Here is a 14,838-nt window from a genome sequence, read left to right as displayed (position 1 = left end):
AATATAGAATATATTGGCTGTTTGAAAGAACAGCAGGCATAAAATTATCACTGTATATTAGAAAATCTATTCAACAGTTTCTGATATTTTGAAGTTAATGAATACACACAAATGAGAAATTGTTAACTTCAGATAGTGCTTCTTATAATCCTTTTGATTCATTTATCAAAATGTGTCCTTCAATAACTAGTCCATCTGTGTATGCTCAGTCATGTCCAACTCTTTGCAATCCCATGATTGTAGCCTTCTAGGTTCCTCTGTCCATGGGATTTCCCATGCAAGAGTACTGGAGTGGGCTGCCATTTCCTTCCCCAGGGACCCAACCCAGGTATCTAACCTTCATCTCTTGCATCTCCTGGCAGGCAGATTCTTTACCACTGTGCCACCTGAGAAGCCACTTCAATAACTATTAATAGTCTAACCACTATAAATACAATCATAATATAATTCTTCAAGTATAATTCTAATTTTCTCAAACCAAATACCAACGATAACCAATATCCAAAAATGTATCAATATTCTGAATGAGGAAGAATCCCACCTAACAATATAAATTCCTCAGATTTTTACTGGCAGATTGATAGATACAATTTTTTACATTTTAAAACTTGGTCATTTTTCTTCTAGCCAAGGAGAAAAATACAAGAGAAAAATTTTTTATTAGTTATCCTTTTGGTGACAAATTAAATTCCCTGTGCTTAATAGACCAATACTTTGACTGCTTTTATATTTCCAAATTTATGTGAAAAACTGAAAAATAAAAATGACTGATATTAAGAAGTAAAATTTCCACCAACAAATTTCCACTCATCCTGAAGTGTAATCTTAAATTAACTCCTATGTGACAAAAATTGATTGGATCTCAGTTTCTTCCTCTTAATGGTAAAGGTGGTCTTAATCTATATAAGCCACAAGACCCCTTTTAGCATACAAACTTTGTTTTAGACAAGTATCTTAAAATGAACATGAAGCTTTACATGAAATGTTTTAAAATTATCAGAAATCTGCCACATTTAAAATTACTAGCCTTTAATTAAATAATTTGTTGCTAAAATATTTATTCAAATTCAATGGATTGTTTAGTTTTAATTATTAAATTAATCAATATAAGCAAATGAGTTATAATAACCACATCCAAATTTAGAAAGTTAAATAATAGGAAAATGACTTATAAATGTGCAGCACACTATCAATTGTTCTATTTTCATTAATTGTCATGTATCTTGCCATGTCCTTTATCTACTTGTGAATTTACAAGTAACACAGCAGGTTGTGAATTTTTAATAGGCTTTCCTCAAGGAAAGAAAAGGTCAGTATTAACATAAAATTCTTCTTAAAGATTTGTGGCACAAATGTTTCACACTGGAGAACAGGTGTTACCGAGGAACTAAAGCTTCAATAATCTGACATTTTTTTTTTATGTTTAAAGAAACTTTAATATCTCACAGAATAAAATAGCACAAGGTCAAATCAATATAAAATTTATTTCCGGGTAGATGCTATAAGTTCTTTGGCACTTTTTCCATAATCTTTCTTCTCAATAACACAAACAACTGATTTAGTTCAATTAAATGTTTAATAAATCCAAGTACTGATAACTAATATCTAAACCAAAAAATGTAAGAGTAATGAGAAAACTACAATTATAAAAGATTAAATCTTTCCTGATCTTTGCTTATTAAAATAAGTGAATTGGAATGTAAAATAAATTTCTATCACAAACACAAGAAATGAGGGAGACAAACAATAGCAGGGTAAGAAGAGAAGAGAAGGGAATGCAAAAAAGAAATAATTACGGTAATAAATAGAAGCTTAAAAAATAGAAGCCTAAAAAATAGTTTAGGGAGAGGACTATAATTAAAGAACTTTGTCCGTTGGTCCTTTTCTATAACTTTTAGAAAATCAGCATCATCGTCATACCCTTTACTAGTTAACTCTCATCTCCTGTTAGGTTTATCTAGAGTAAAAAGCAACTTGCCAAGTCTCAGGACATGTAGAAATGCATCTTTCTGCCTTATATCATGTATCTGTTTTATCTCTTTACTTGTCCAATTCTCACATATGTCTATTTAAATAATATTTCAATAAACATAGACTAACGCAAAGCCCCCAAATATGGTCATTTTGTCCCTTTAGTCTAGTGTTAGTGTTCCATTGTTTCCTTCTGTGAGAAAAGAACGTTTTTTTCTTTACTTATATGCAAGTTCTTAGAGTTCAAGAGAAATATATTATGTCTAGTTTCTTAAAACCAACACTTATAAATTCATAGATCTAATTTGTTTCTCTTACATTTGAGAGTGAAGAAGTCTTTTCATTTCTGAATTATGAAACCAGCAGTCCAGCTTCCAACTGACATCTCTTTGATTCCCAGCTATCATGTTCAATTTTCTAATCCAACGGAAACTCCCCCAGTATGTGGTCCAATTACAAGATTTAATTTTCACTCTCTGTAGTATAAGTGAAGGTAAGAATCCTGCTGTGATTCATATTCCAAAACTGAGCTTTCTAAAAATTAAAATCTCACCATACCAGCAACTTCTTTTTTGTATGTCTAACTGATTAGAAGAGCAGAACTGGTCTTAATGATTCCCATCTTGCCTTATTTCCATCTCCACTCTGAATCTGTGTTCTATATTCATCCAATGTTCTTTATGAGATATAAAATTTGTAAAGTGCAGAAAAAAAAATCCCCAGGTTTAAACCTCTACTCCTTTACCATGAGACTTGTGTGATATATATTTAAGGAACTCCACTCTTTTCCATAAGCTAGTTTGGATTCTCTGTGAATTTCTATTACTGTGTTTGAATCCCCCATAGTACTAGGATGAAACTGTTGATTTCCTTTTAGAAAGACTTGATTCTTATGAGAGTAGCTAAATATTTCTCAATTAAAATTGTTGAATGAATAGACAGTAAACACTGTAAATGTCTAAAAGACATCATAAAGTTTTCTGATGAAATGATTGATAATATCAATAATCTCATCTTGAACTATTTGTTTCCCAGACAGAACAAGAAATATGCAATTCTTATATCTGTCATTTGGAAAATTGAAGCTGTATTGCACATTCATATGATTGGAAAGTTTCCCAGCAACTATGTGCATTTTCAATTACTAAAATGTTTCAATCTCATGACTTTTTTTCCCTGGACAACACAGTTATATGTTACTTCTGAGAGATGTTTTGTTAAACACAGATATTTCTTATTTCTCAAGCTTACTTTGTTGTTTATGAATAGATAAAAATGCAGTAAAAAAGTATTTGTTACCTGACTTCTAGAACTTCTTCTCCAAAGTACCTATCCATTTGAAATTTTCTTTTTTTATGTTATATCTGTAATAATGAGGTTTTTACCCAGAAATCAGGAAAATTAAGTTTGATCCAAATTTAACGGCTAAGTGATGATTACTACAAATAATTGAAAAATAAACTGCTTTTATAAACCAAAGAGTAACCAGTAATGCAATATAGTGGGGGGGAGGAATTAAATATTTGTTTAATTTAAACAATTTTGATGTCCACTTCAAAATACTTTCACAGGCAAGTTCTTTGACATAAGCGCCTATAAAGCAAATGAACTTTCAAATAAGGGAAAATATTCTACTTTAGAGAGAATATAATCAGTATAATATTTCTACAGGTAATTAGATAAAAATTTTTGCTGGTTTAAGTAAAGAGGAAAAAAAATCAAACCTATTTAGGTAAATATCTAATTCTATAATATTTTGCATAATTGAAGGACATTGTCTCTAATTTTTATTTCTCTAAGCTACAGGTAAGTATGCCTATTCTTTTTAATGACTACATTTTATATAAGTATTTAAAAAAAAAAAAAAACGTGTAACCAATAAACTTATTTACAAAGCAGAAACAGACTCACAGACATAGGAAAAAAAAACTTATTGTAACCAAAGAGGAAGGAGGGAGAGGAATAAATTACATATATGGGATTAATAGATACATACTACTATATATAAAATAAACAACAATGACTTACTGTCTAATACAGGAAACTATATTCAATATCGTAATAACCTGTAGTAGAAAACAATAAAAAATAATGTATAACCAAATTAATTTGCTGTATATCTGAAACTAACCATATTGTAAATCAACTATGAAAGTGAAAACTATATTGTAAATCCACTATGAAAGTGAAGGGGAAAGTCACTCAGTGTGTCTGACTCTTTGCCACCCCTTGGACTATACAGTCCATGGAATTCTCCAGGCCAGAATACTGGAGTGGGTAGCCTGTCTCTTCTCAAGGCGATTTTTTCAACTCAGGGATCGAACCTGCGTCTCCCACATTGCAGACGGATTCTTTACCAGCTGGGCCACAAGGGAAGCCCAAGAATACTGGAGTGGGTAGCCTATCCCTCCTTCAACAGATCTTCCCAAGCCAGGAATTGAACTGGGGTTTCCTGCATTGCAGGCAGATTCTTTACCAACTAGGCTATCAGGGAAGTCCAAAACTACACTTCAATTTTAAAAAAGACAACATGGACATGATGATGTCTAAGTAATACTACATGCTTCACCAAAACTTTAAAAATCTGCACATTTTTTTCTATTTCTTACCAGACAAAAAGCAAAATAAAAAATTTAAATGATAATCTCTTACTGTAAATAATCAAACCATGATCATAGCATTAAAAACATGTTTATTGGTTGGGTGATACAGTTAGACAAAAACTTATAATCCTTGTGTTTTACAGAGCCATGCTCTATTTATCTTATGGCTAAGTCTCTACCTTCAGGGGAAGAATTCTGTGACAAGAAAGGGAGTTTTCGTATCTGAAACTGGCACATCCATTTCCAGACCATGCTCAAAGTACTTGGGACTCATTATTCCCTCCCCAGACATCCTTAAATTGCTTCTAGATCCTGAAGAGTCCCTTCTCCAGGTCAGGCTACCAAAGGCCAGATTTACCCATTATTATATGAAGCTTTAATCCTGAGGCCGGTCTAGTGTGAATTTGTTAAAAACTATACAGTCACCCCTCCACAACTGTGAGCTCAGTGTCTGTGAAAAGTGAAAGTGTCAATCGTTTCTGACTTTTTATGACCTCATGGACTGTATCCTACCAGATTTCTCTGTCCATAGAATTCTCCAGGCAAGACTGCTGGAGTGGGTAGCCATTCCCTTCTCCCGGGGACCTTCCCAATCCAGGGGTGAAACCCAGGTCTCTTGCATTCCAGGCAGATTATTTACCATCTGAACCACCAGGGAGATTCAACCAATCGCAGGTGGTAAAAATGGTGCACAATCCGTGGGTGGTAGAATCCACAGATGCTCAACCTATAGATACTGATGGCTGAGGGCTTCCCTGGTGGCTCAGTTGGTAAAGAATCTGCCTTCAGTGAATGTGACCCAGGTTTAATCCCTGGGTCAGGAAGATCCCCTGGAGGAGGGCATGGCAACCCACTGCAGTATTCTTGCCTGGAGAACTCCATAGACAGGGAAGCATGATGGGCTACAGTCCATGGGGTCGCAAAGAAATGGACATGACTGAGTGACTAATACACACAGGACTTCACTGTGCCATTTTATGTCAGGATTCAAGAATCTTCAGAGTTTGGCATCCACTGGGATCCTGGAATCAATACTCCATGGATACTGCAGGGCAATTGCTGCTGCTGCTGCTGTCACTTCAGTTGTGTCAGACTCTGTGTGACCCCATAGATGGCAGCCCACCAGGCTCCACAGTCTCTGGGATTCTCCAGGCAAAAACACTGGAGTGGGTTGCCATTTCCTTCTCCAATGCATGAAAGTGAAAAGTGAAAGTGAAGTCGCTCAGTCGTGTCCGACTCTTTGCGACCCCATGGACTGCAGCCTATCAGGCTCCTCCGCCATGGGATTTTCCAGGCAAGAGTACTGGAGTGGGGTGCCATTGCCTTCTCCAGGGCGAATGCCAAATGATACATGGGCTCCTGGACAATATTAGGACTGGAATGGGATGTGCACCGGGCTGAATCCATATGAATGCATGTAAAGCTATTTGATGTGATGACTAGATTCTGGAAGATCAGTGTTGTTGCTCTGTATTGCGTTGTTTCTGCATAAAACTTGTTTACATTTGTTAAGAAGATAGATTTGACAGGGTAGGAAGCTAGATAGAGCATATATTATTTAATTGTTTATTAGCTTGATTTATATCTTTCAAATTTATAGACTGGTGTTATATAGACATCTATTCATACTCTTGCTCTGAACTCTACAAATATTTCTTGGGGCAGCTGCTGTTTTTTGTATGAATCAAAGAATGACGGGTAAGTTTCCTAATGTAGGAGCTGTGTCATGCAACTTTGCCTGTCCTACAGTCCTTAAGATATTGTGAATTCCCCAACAGAAATACAGTAATTAATAATAAGTTTACAGGAGATAAATGCTGTGTGTAATATGAGAGTAAAAGGATTTTCCATTCACAGCAAGAGATGAGAGCAGCAGTGTTTACATCAGCATATCAAGACTGATGACTTATGTCTTTGTCAGGAGTTATTTGCTTACAGAAATGGTTATATACCAAGCTAAGCAAAGAAAGGAGCTGTGTTTGGTTTATTTTATTACTTTCTTCCATTTGGAATAAAAATCACACTGATATGGAAATGGCTAGTCCTATTGTTTAAAGTATATAGATGAGTGTGATCATACTTATTCAGCTCTCATTTCAAGAACTAAGATAACTGACCCCATTATTCAAAGATGGGGCTTGAGAGACCTTCTTTGAATTCTTTCTGCATTGTGTACCTTTAGACATTATCATGGACATGCTCATTTTTATTTCCCCTAGCTTCATTCAGACCAAGATAAAGGAGATGGATCCCTCAAATATATTTTATCTGGAGATGGAGCTGGTACTCTTTTTATTATTGATGAAAAAACAGGTGACATTCATGCCACAAGAAGAATTGATAGGGAAGAAAAGGCCTTTTATACTCTACGTGCACAAGCTATTAACAGAAGAACTTTGAGGCCGGTAGAACCAGAGTCTGAGTTTGTGATCAAAATCCATGATATCAATGACAATGAGCCAACGTTCCCAGAGGAAATTTATACAGCGAGTGTTCCTGAAATGTCAGTTGTAGGTGAGTTCATTTACAATGTTTATGGCGGTATTCAAAATATATGAAAAATATTTATCAAGAAATTCTTAGACTATTGTGGTCAATTAACTGAAGTCATGTTTGATTTCCTAAGAGTACATATACATACTTAATTTTATGAATAAAAAATGAGTCAGAAAAAAGATTAATGCATTTTTCACCTCCTATGGGTTTGTAAATTTCTACAATATAATAAATAGACACTTCCCTCAAAAATCCAAGAAAATGCCATTGAACTTCAGTAGAAAACTATGAAGACACAAATGTTTGTCACATGTATTTGGAGAATAGTTGTGTAAAATTCTGACTCCAAATATGTTATAAGTACACTTAGAACACCATAAATGTAATCTGGAGTCTTTATAGGTGTACTCTCATTGTAATTTGTCTAAAGAGTTTGTATTACCTAAATGACATGAACAATGAAATTAATTAGATTTTCTACTATACTTCATATTAAATTTTTAAAAATATTTCACTATAGCCATTATATATAAAACTTTCCTGATATAAATATCTTATTCAAATAAACCAGTTAAAAATTAACAGCTAATGACAAATGGATACAGAATTACAAAATTCAGTTGCAAAAGCTGTGAAACAGAATGTGTGGAAAAACTGGAAGTATAACATTCAAGAAAATAGAATTTGCTTTTCAATAAATAAATAGAAGTTGTTGGTAGGCAAAGAAAATTAAGACTGATTTCATGTTTTTGTTAAATAAAGAACCACAGAAAAGTAAATATCAGGAAACAATGATAACATTTATAGAGATACGTATTCAGATTTAGTAAAATATATTCATTTCTCAAATGTAAGAGAAGTTAACTGATGAAGTAATTCTGATATATTTTCCTTGTAACAAGTATAATAGAAAATGTCATACTGCTTTTCTCAAAAGCATTGTTCAGGGATTATTATTCAATATTTACTTCACTAAATCCCAAGGACTTTTGGCAATCACCTTAATATAAAGCCCTTTTATATATTTTGAACTTTATTAAATAGCTTTTAATAGTTCATGGGACTTGGGATCATCTTGGACTGTTTCTAAATTTAGAATTTAATCTATTCATAAAACTGTATTCTGGAGCAGATGTTAATTATTTTTATAGTTAATTAGTGGAGAGAGGGAAAGAAAAGCATACTTATTCCTTTGTGATTAGATATGCCCTTTACACGAAACAAATCTATTATGTGAAAGTGAATTTAAATATCAAACCGGAGCATTTCTAAAGTGTCTGCCTTTACTATAATCCGATACACTGTCAGCATTATCTGTTACATGAATGAAATGCACCTGTTGGCTAAATAAAATACCTTGTTGAATTCAAAGTTTACCTCTAATAACTCTCTCTATATTTTTTCATCTAAATTATATACAAATGTTTCTTTAAGAGGTCATTATTAAAGCCAAAAATCATTCAAGTCGTCCATGAAAACCAGTGCTTTTGCTCCTCCTTCTGGTACTGTGCAGAACTAAGCTGAATTTGGATACTTCAGGTACTTCTGTGGTGCAAGTCACAGCTACAGATGCCGATGACCCTTCCTATGGAAACAGCGCCAGAGTCATTTACAGCATACTTCAAGGGCAGCCATATTTCTCTGTGGAGCCTGAAACAGGTCAGGAATCATGAATCAGTGTTTATTTATTTAATAATCTCTATGATCTTTATAAGTTAAAAAAAAAAAAAGGAACAACACCTGAACATTATACTCACAGAAGAGTGATGATGCCACAATTAAAGGTATAAGAACTCGAAGTTGAATGATTGCACAAACTAATGGGAATATACCTGCTTTTATATTTTTCCATCTGGGTTTAGGGCACTAGGTAGCATATATGAGATTCTTTAGAAAATAGAAGAATGTCACAAATTGGAAAATTTTTACTAAGAATCATTTTTATAATCTGTAGACAATAAAAAGCAATGGAGAAAACATTTTTGTCTTTCAAAAATCACTACTTTGGATTTGCAATTTGTGAGCTTAATCAAATAACAATTGAGATTTTAATGACCGTAATAGAAGTTTTCTTTTTTTTTGTTTCAAGGTATCATAAGGACTGCTTTACCAAACATGAACAGAGAAAATAGGGAGCAATATCAGGTGGTAATCCAGGCCAAAGACATGGGCGGCCAGATGGGAGGCTTATCAGGTACCACCACGGTCAACATCACGCTGACGGACGTCAATGACAATCCCCCGCGCTTCCCCCAGAGTAAGCTTTCTTTAACGGCCTTTCTGCAGGGCAAAAGCTTTAGAGTGAAAAAAGAAAAAAAAAAAAAAAAAGCAACTGTCATTCATTTCCTTTAAAACAGATTGAAATGTGCTACAAGGATGAAGAAAAAAGATGTATATTCTGATGAATTCATTGTTTTTAAACGATAAAAATTAAACATTTCAAACATAGTTCTTTCAGACACAGAGGGCTCTATGATCACAAACTCTCTCCATATATATTTATATGTACCTATATGTTCTATGTCCATGGTTATCATCTAAGAACTATTTCTATCAGTTAGCAAAGGAAATGTTCTGTTAAAAAAAAAAAAAAAAAAACTAAGTTATACTTTTACAATGAATGTGTTTATTTCTACTTAGAAATTAATAAGGAAGATTCTAATTTGAGGATAAAATTTTTCAGTAAAATATCTAATTTTTCATATTATAAAGACTTAGCCAAAAAAAAAAAAAAAGACCTAGCCAAAAAGAACTACATAGGTAGAAACTTACAAACTACAGACTTCCATTTACTATCACTATGCTAGGCTTGCAGGTGTTTGGAATAGCAATCTTACTAAAACAGTTTGTATTTCTGATCTATTTATAGATTTATTTTGTGGTTTAAAATGAATCCTTCAAATTCTCGAAACAGGTCAGGAATAGGTTAAGAACCATTAGCATCTGACCATATAATTACATTTGTTTATTCTCTTTTATACAAATTTTTTAGAAAACATGCAGCTAGAGCAGATGATATTGGGTCTTAGAGGACATTGCCAAGACTTGGTCAATTTCCTGTTAATCTAAAAGACCCTTTGTTTCAAGGTGGATTCTCACATTGTTAGGAAATGTGGTATAAAACAGAGGCTTTGGGATGATTTGTGTTTTTAATTTTTAACATTTGCTGCATATAAACTTCTAAATTGATCTCCCAATTTTAGCTTTTTTTTTTTTGCCTTATGTAACTTTGTGTTTAGATATTAAAATGTAAAAAGCAATAGCTTTACGTGATATTTATATGTTTATACTAAAGACCATTACACAGAAAGAATTATAGGCTAAGAATTACTGTGTTGTTTTGACTCTTTAGAAGCATTTCACCTTTCTTCTTGTACCAGTTTTATCTAACTTTGATTATTAATAGTGCATGATTTTAATCAAATTGTTTAAAATCGTGTGTGTTGAAAGATTATAAAATTCATATAGAATAATCTAGAGTGGACTAATCATATACTCATGTATTTTTGATGATATTTTGTTAGATATTTAATTTACATGTCCTTCAGCCATTGCTATTGTGGTATTTGACCCAAAACACAGAGAGAAGAGGGTCTGCTTATCCTGTTCTCCAATTATCAGGCCTCAACTTCAGGGTAATTTTAGTATTGGCAGGGAAACGAAAATCAAGAATAAATCTTTATAGTTCTTTCAAAACAGCTGTAAAGACATGCCTGTACACTAAAACTTGACTTTCACTTTGTACATTTCTGACTACCTTTTAGCATGAGCCTCTTACCAAGAGAATAGAATACAAATCCGGAAAAACAAACTGTAACTAGCTGCACAGTCCACAATGAGCAAAAGTATTTGTGAGAAAAGTATTTTGAGTAGAAGACAACCATTAAAAGGATTATTACATTTTATTTTTTTTTACATTTTATTCTTAATGTTAATTATTTATTTGGCTGCATTGAGTCTTAGCTGTAGCACGTAGGCTATTTCGTTTTGGCATGCAGGCTTCTCTCTAGTTGTGGCCCATGGGCTTGTTTCCCTGTGTCATGCAGGATTTTAGTCCCCTGACCAAGGATTGAACCCATGTCACCTGCACTGGAAGGTGGATTCTTAACCACTGGACCAGCAGGGAAGTTCCAGGATTATTAGAGTTTCAATTCTCAAGAACATATATGCACATGTGTCCAAAATACACAGCCTATTTAAAATTTATGTGTTTTATAAACAAGTTAATAGATTCTAATTAAATGGAAAAAATAGACATTTGAACAGATGAAAATATCCAGTAAAATTCACTGTATCATTTTTCTTCTACTACAATACCTTTATTTATTCATTCACTGGTTATGTTGTTTTCTTTTGTTAAGTCAGATTTTGTGGTTGGTATCTGGTAGGCATATTACACAAACCAGGATATAATAGTAATAGTAATAATAATAAAATAATAGTAATGAAAAGAAAGAGCATAGCATGTTTTCTGAATAGCGTTTTCATTTCACCATTTCATGCATCAAGTTACTACTTTATTTTGTCATAACCCATTGAGGTTAGTATCTCCATTCTACAAATGAGAAAATGAATGCTATAGACATTAAGGATGAACTGCAAGTAATGGCAGAGGTGGTTTGAAATCCATGCCCAACTCCAGATGTACACCATACTATGTTAGAAGAAGTTTTAGAGCATCCTGTATCCTGTCTCATTATTTTTAAATTATAAATGGAAATATAATTTATGGATTTTTATTTTCTCAATTATCTTTTCTCCTATGAATATTTGCAACCATATCTTACTATTGGGAACACTCAGTCATGGCAATTAGAATGTTACTTGATAGTCTAAGTTACCTAACATGCGGAAAACTAGTTTTTAATTTCTCATCTCATTTCATTAAATAGCCAATGTTTGGTGAGAGTTCCACAGGTTATGAAGACCCTTATATGTAGCATATCACTGACACTCACAAGTTACTTGTATACACACATTGCTATTATTATCATATCCAGTATGTAGAAGAAGTAAAGGAGGTTCAGAGTGGAAATAATAAAGAGAACAAACTAGTACTGCCTAATAAAAATAGAATGTAAACCAAGAATGTATGCCACAAATGTAATTTTAAATTTTCTATCAGCCATACTTAAAAAATTAAAATAAGCAGAACATATTAATTTTAATCATATATTTTAACCCAATATTATCCTATAAACATATCATTAATATAAAACTTATGCAGATGTTTTACATTCTTTTGTCACATAAATCTTTGAAATATCCTCTTTCATCAAGTATTTTCCAGCTATATCAAACTCAAGCCAGACATTTGCAATCAGTAACTGCATGAGGGTTAGTGACTTAACTGGTGTCTGCCATATGAGACAGTTTAGGACAGACTATGGAGTCATTCTCATGAGCCCAATTTTGTCTTCTTCATTTGCAAGCTTTCTCACGTTGGTCCATTTGAATGACGTGTTAATAGAAGGTGCCATTCCAGAGCCATTCAGTAAAACTGGATGGTAGTGCATAACCCGTGGAGTGGTAAGACCAAATAATTTTAAGTATATGAAGTACTTGACTCAGTGGCTGGCTAATAATGTATTTATGTGCTCAATTATATTAATGTGTGCAAGTTCTGCTCTATTTTTATTATTGTTTAATATTATAAAAGTAGGGTTAAAACTTAAACTTCCATGCAAGTTAATCCAAGTTCAACATTTTCTACTATGGTACATCTGTAGGAGATAAACAGTCATTTGGAAGGAACAGAAACAGACGAAAGCACACATGTCCTTCATTGCTTATCTTATTTATTGTGTAGATCTGTAAAAATTGTTCTCAATCAGACAGTTTTGTCCCCTAAAATATATTTAACAATATCTTAAGACATGTTTGTTTGTCTCAACTGGTCACTACTACTGGTATCCGTTGGATGTAAGCTAGAAATGCTGCTAACCATCCCCACAGGTCACTTGACAAAAAATTATCTGACCCAAAATGTCATCAGTAGTGAGGTTGAGAAACTTTGATATTATTTGAGGATCTCTTCAAGTGAAACCAGAAATTCTTTCATTTAAAAATATTTATTGAGAAGCTCTTTTTCCAAACACTATTGTAAATATATATATGTATATATGCTTTTTGTCCCTATGATCGTTCATTAAAATGGGAGAGGCAGATGATACATAAAAAAAAAAAAATTATACAGACAAGGTATTCGCTTAGTTCTAGGTAAAAAGAGAAACATGAGTGTTCTAAGGGGGACGATAAGGGAAGATCTTGCTCATGAGGTGATATTTCATCCAAACACTGCAAAATGTAATAGTTCACAGTGGTAAAGGATTTGCCTGTCAATGCAGGAGATGCAAGAGACAGGTTCAATCTCTGGGTAAGGAGGATTGCCTGAAGTAAGAAATAGCAACCTGCTCCAGTATTCTGGCCTAGGAAATCCCATGGACAGAGAGGCCTGATGAGCTACAGCCTATGGGGTCACAAAGAATCAGACATGACTGAGTGAGCACACACACACACACAGGTGGGAAAGTCCTTCAAGCAAAGGAAACAGCAGATGGGCAACTCTGAATAGGAAGTTGAATGATGTTGAATGAAATTTGATGGTCAAGAAATGAAGACCATTGTGGTTGGATCATACCAAACAACAAGGTTGCTGGGGGAATAGATCAGCGAGCCCTGCACTCACAGAAACATTGGCAACAGTAAATTATTATTGAAATTAAAACACACACACACACACACACAGCTACATGTGTGACCTAAGTTACCATTATGGTCTTGTGCTTTAGAGGTATAAGCATGTGAACATTGGTAAGACATGTCACCTTAGCATGGTTCTAAAAGAGAAGCAATGGATTAGAAGGTTGAGGTGCACCTGAAAACAGTTCCAAAAGGATTTTAGGGTTTTCCTCCAGATAGTAAATTGCATTTTCACTACCAAAACAATATATCTGTTGAAATTATTTCAGAATCCTAGGTTGTTTCAAGTGACTTTGATTTTAAAAACAATTAGTGAAAAAAATATATATTGCTTTCCTTCCGGTGATAGGCATGGTGCTTTCAATTAAGCATATGAGGGTTAATAAGTTTTTGTTACCAGAAAGAGGACTGTTTTCAGGGCCTGAGAGTAGACTCTTGACTAACACTTGGAAATGAATTGTCTGAGGAGACAAACATACTGACAAAGCAAAAGTCTATTGGGAAGGAGCCCCAGGTGGAGAACAGCAGGGGAAAAGGAACCCAGGAGAACTAGAACCGCTCTGCCATATGGCACAGTCTCAGGTTTTACGATAATGGGGTTAGCTTTCCAAGTTGTCTCTGGCCAGTCTTCTTGCTTGTCCCTGGTGGTGCATGCATCTCAGAAAAGATGAGTTTTAGCTTCAGGGTTTCTGGGGGGTTGACAGGACATATTAGGAGCTGGCGTCTCTCCATCCTTTTGGCCCCTCCTAAATTCTCTCAGTTTTCCACAGCAGCACTCTGATTTCTTATTAGGATCTCCCATTGTGAGGCAGCTCATGCAAGCAGTTATTATTGTACCTGGCCAAGGCAGGTGTTTTTGGATGTTAACTGTTCTCTAATATCTTGGATCCTGATTACAAATGGCTTACTGTCTAGCAGGGGAGAGAATATTTCAATATGAAATGATACATGTGATAAGGGAACTTGGGACAGAGGAGTAGCACTTTTCCAAACAGAGGGGAGGAGAACTGAGTGCATCCTTTACAATGGAAGATATTTTTGAGAGAATTTATCTTTTGATATAAGC

At 34.1% G+C, this 14,838-nt stretch overlaps 1 protein-coding gene across 2 annotated transcripts in view; it reads left to right on the top strand.

Moving 5' to 3' along the window:
* CDH10 (cadherin 10) overlaps positions 1–14,838 on the top strand; it is a 186,484-nt gene that overhangs the window by 126,439 nt on the left and 45,207 nt on the right. For both annotated transcript variants that reach the window (XR_015149192.1, XM_086362522.1), the window contains exons 3-5: positions 6,794–7,088; positions 8,610–8,729; positions 9,160–9,327. Coding sequence is in view for 1 of the 2 variants with exons in the window: in XM_086362522.1 (XP_086218648.1) it covers positions 6,794–7,088; positions 8,610–8,729; positions 9,160–9,327 (583 nt within the window). In the remaining variant the exon portion in view is untranslated. The remainder of the gene's footprint in view (positions 1–6,793; positions 7,089–8,609; positions 8,730–9,159; positions 9,328–14,838) is intronic.

This window comes from Bos grunniens, chromosome 20 (genome assembly GCF_055505025.1).
Source record: "Bos grunniens cultivar Pamir isolate PY7600 chromosome 20, Bosgru_T2T1.0, whole genome shotgun sequence".
In the NCBI taxonomy this organism is placed as follows: Eukaryota; Metazoa; Chordata; class Mammalia; order Artiodactyla; family Bovidae; genus Bos; species Bos grunniens.
Note: the sequence above shows the minus strand (reverse complement) of the source record. Positions and strands in the feature narration are given on the sequence as shown.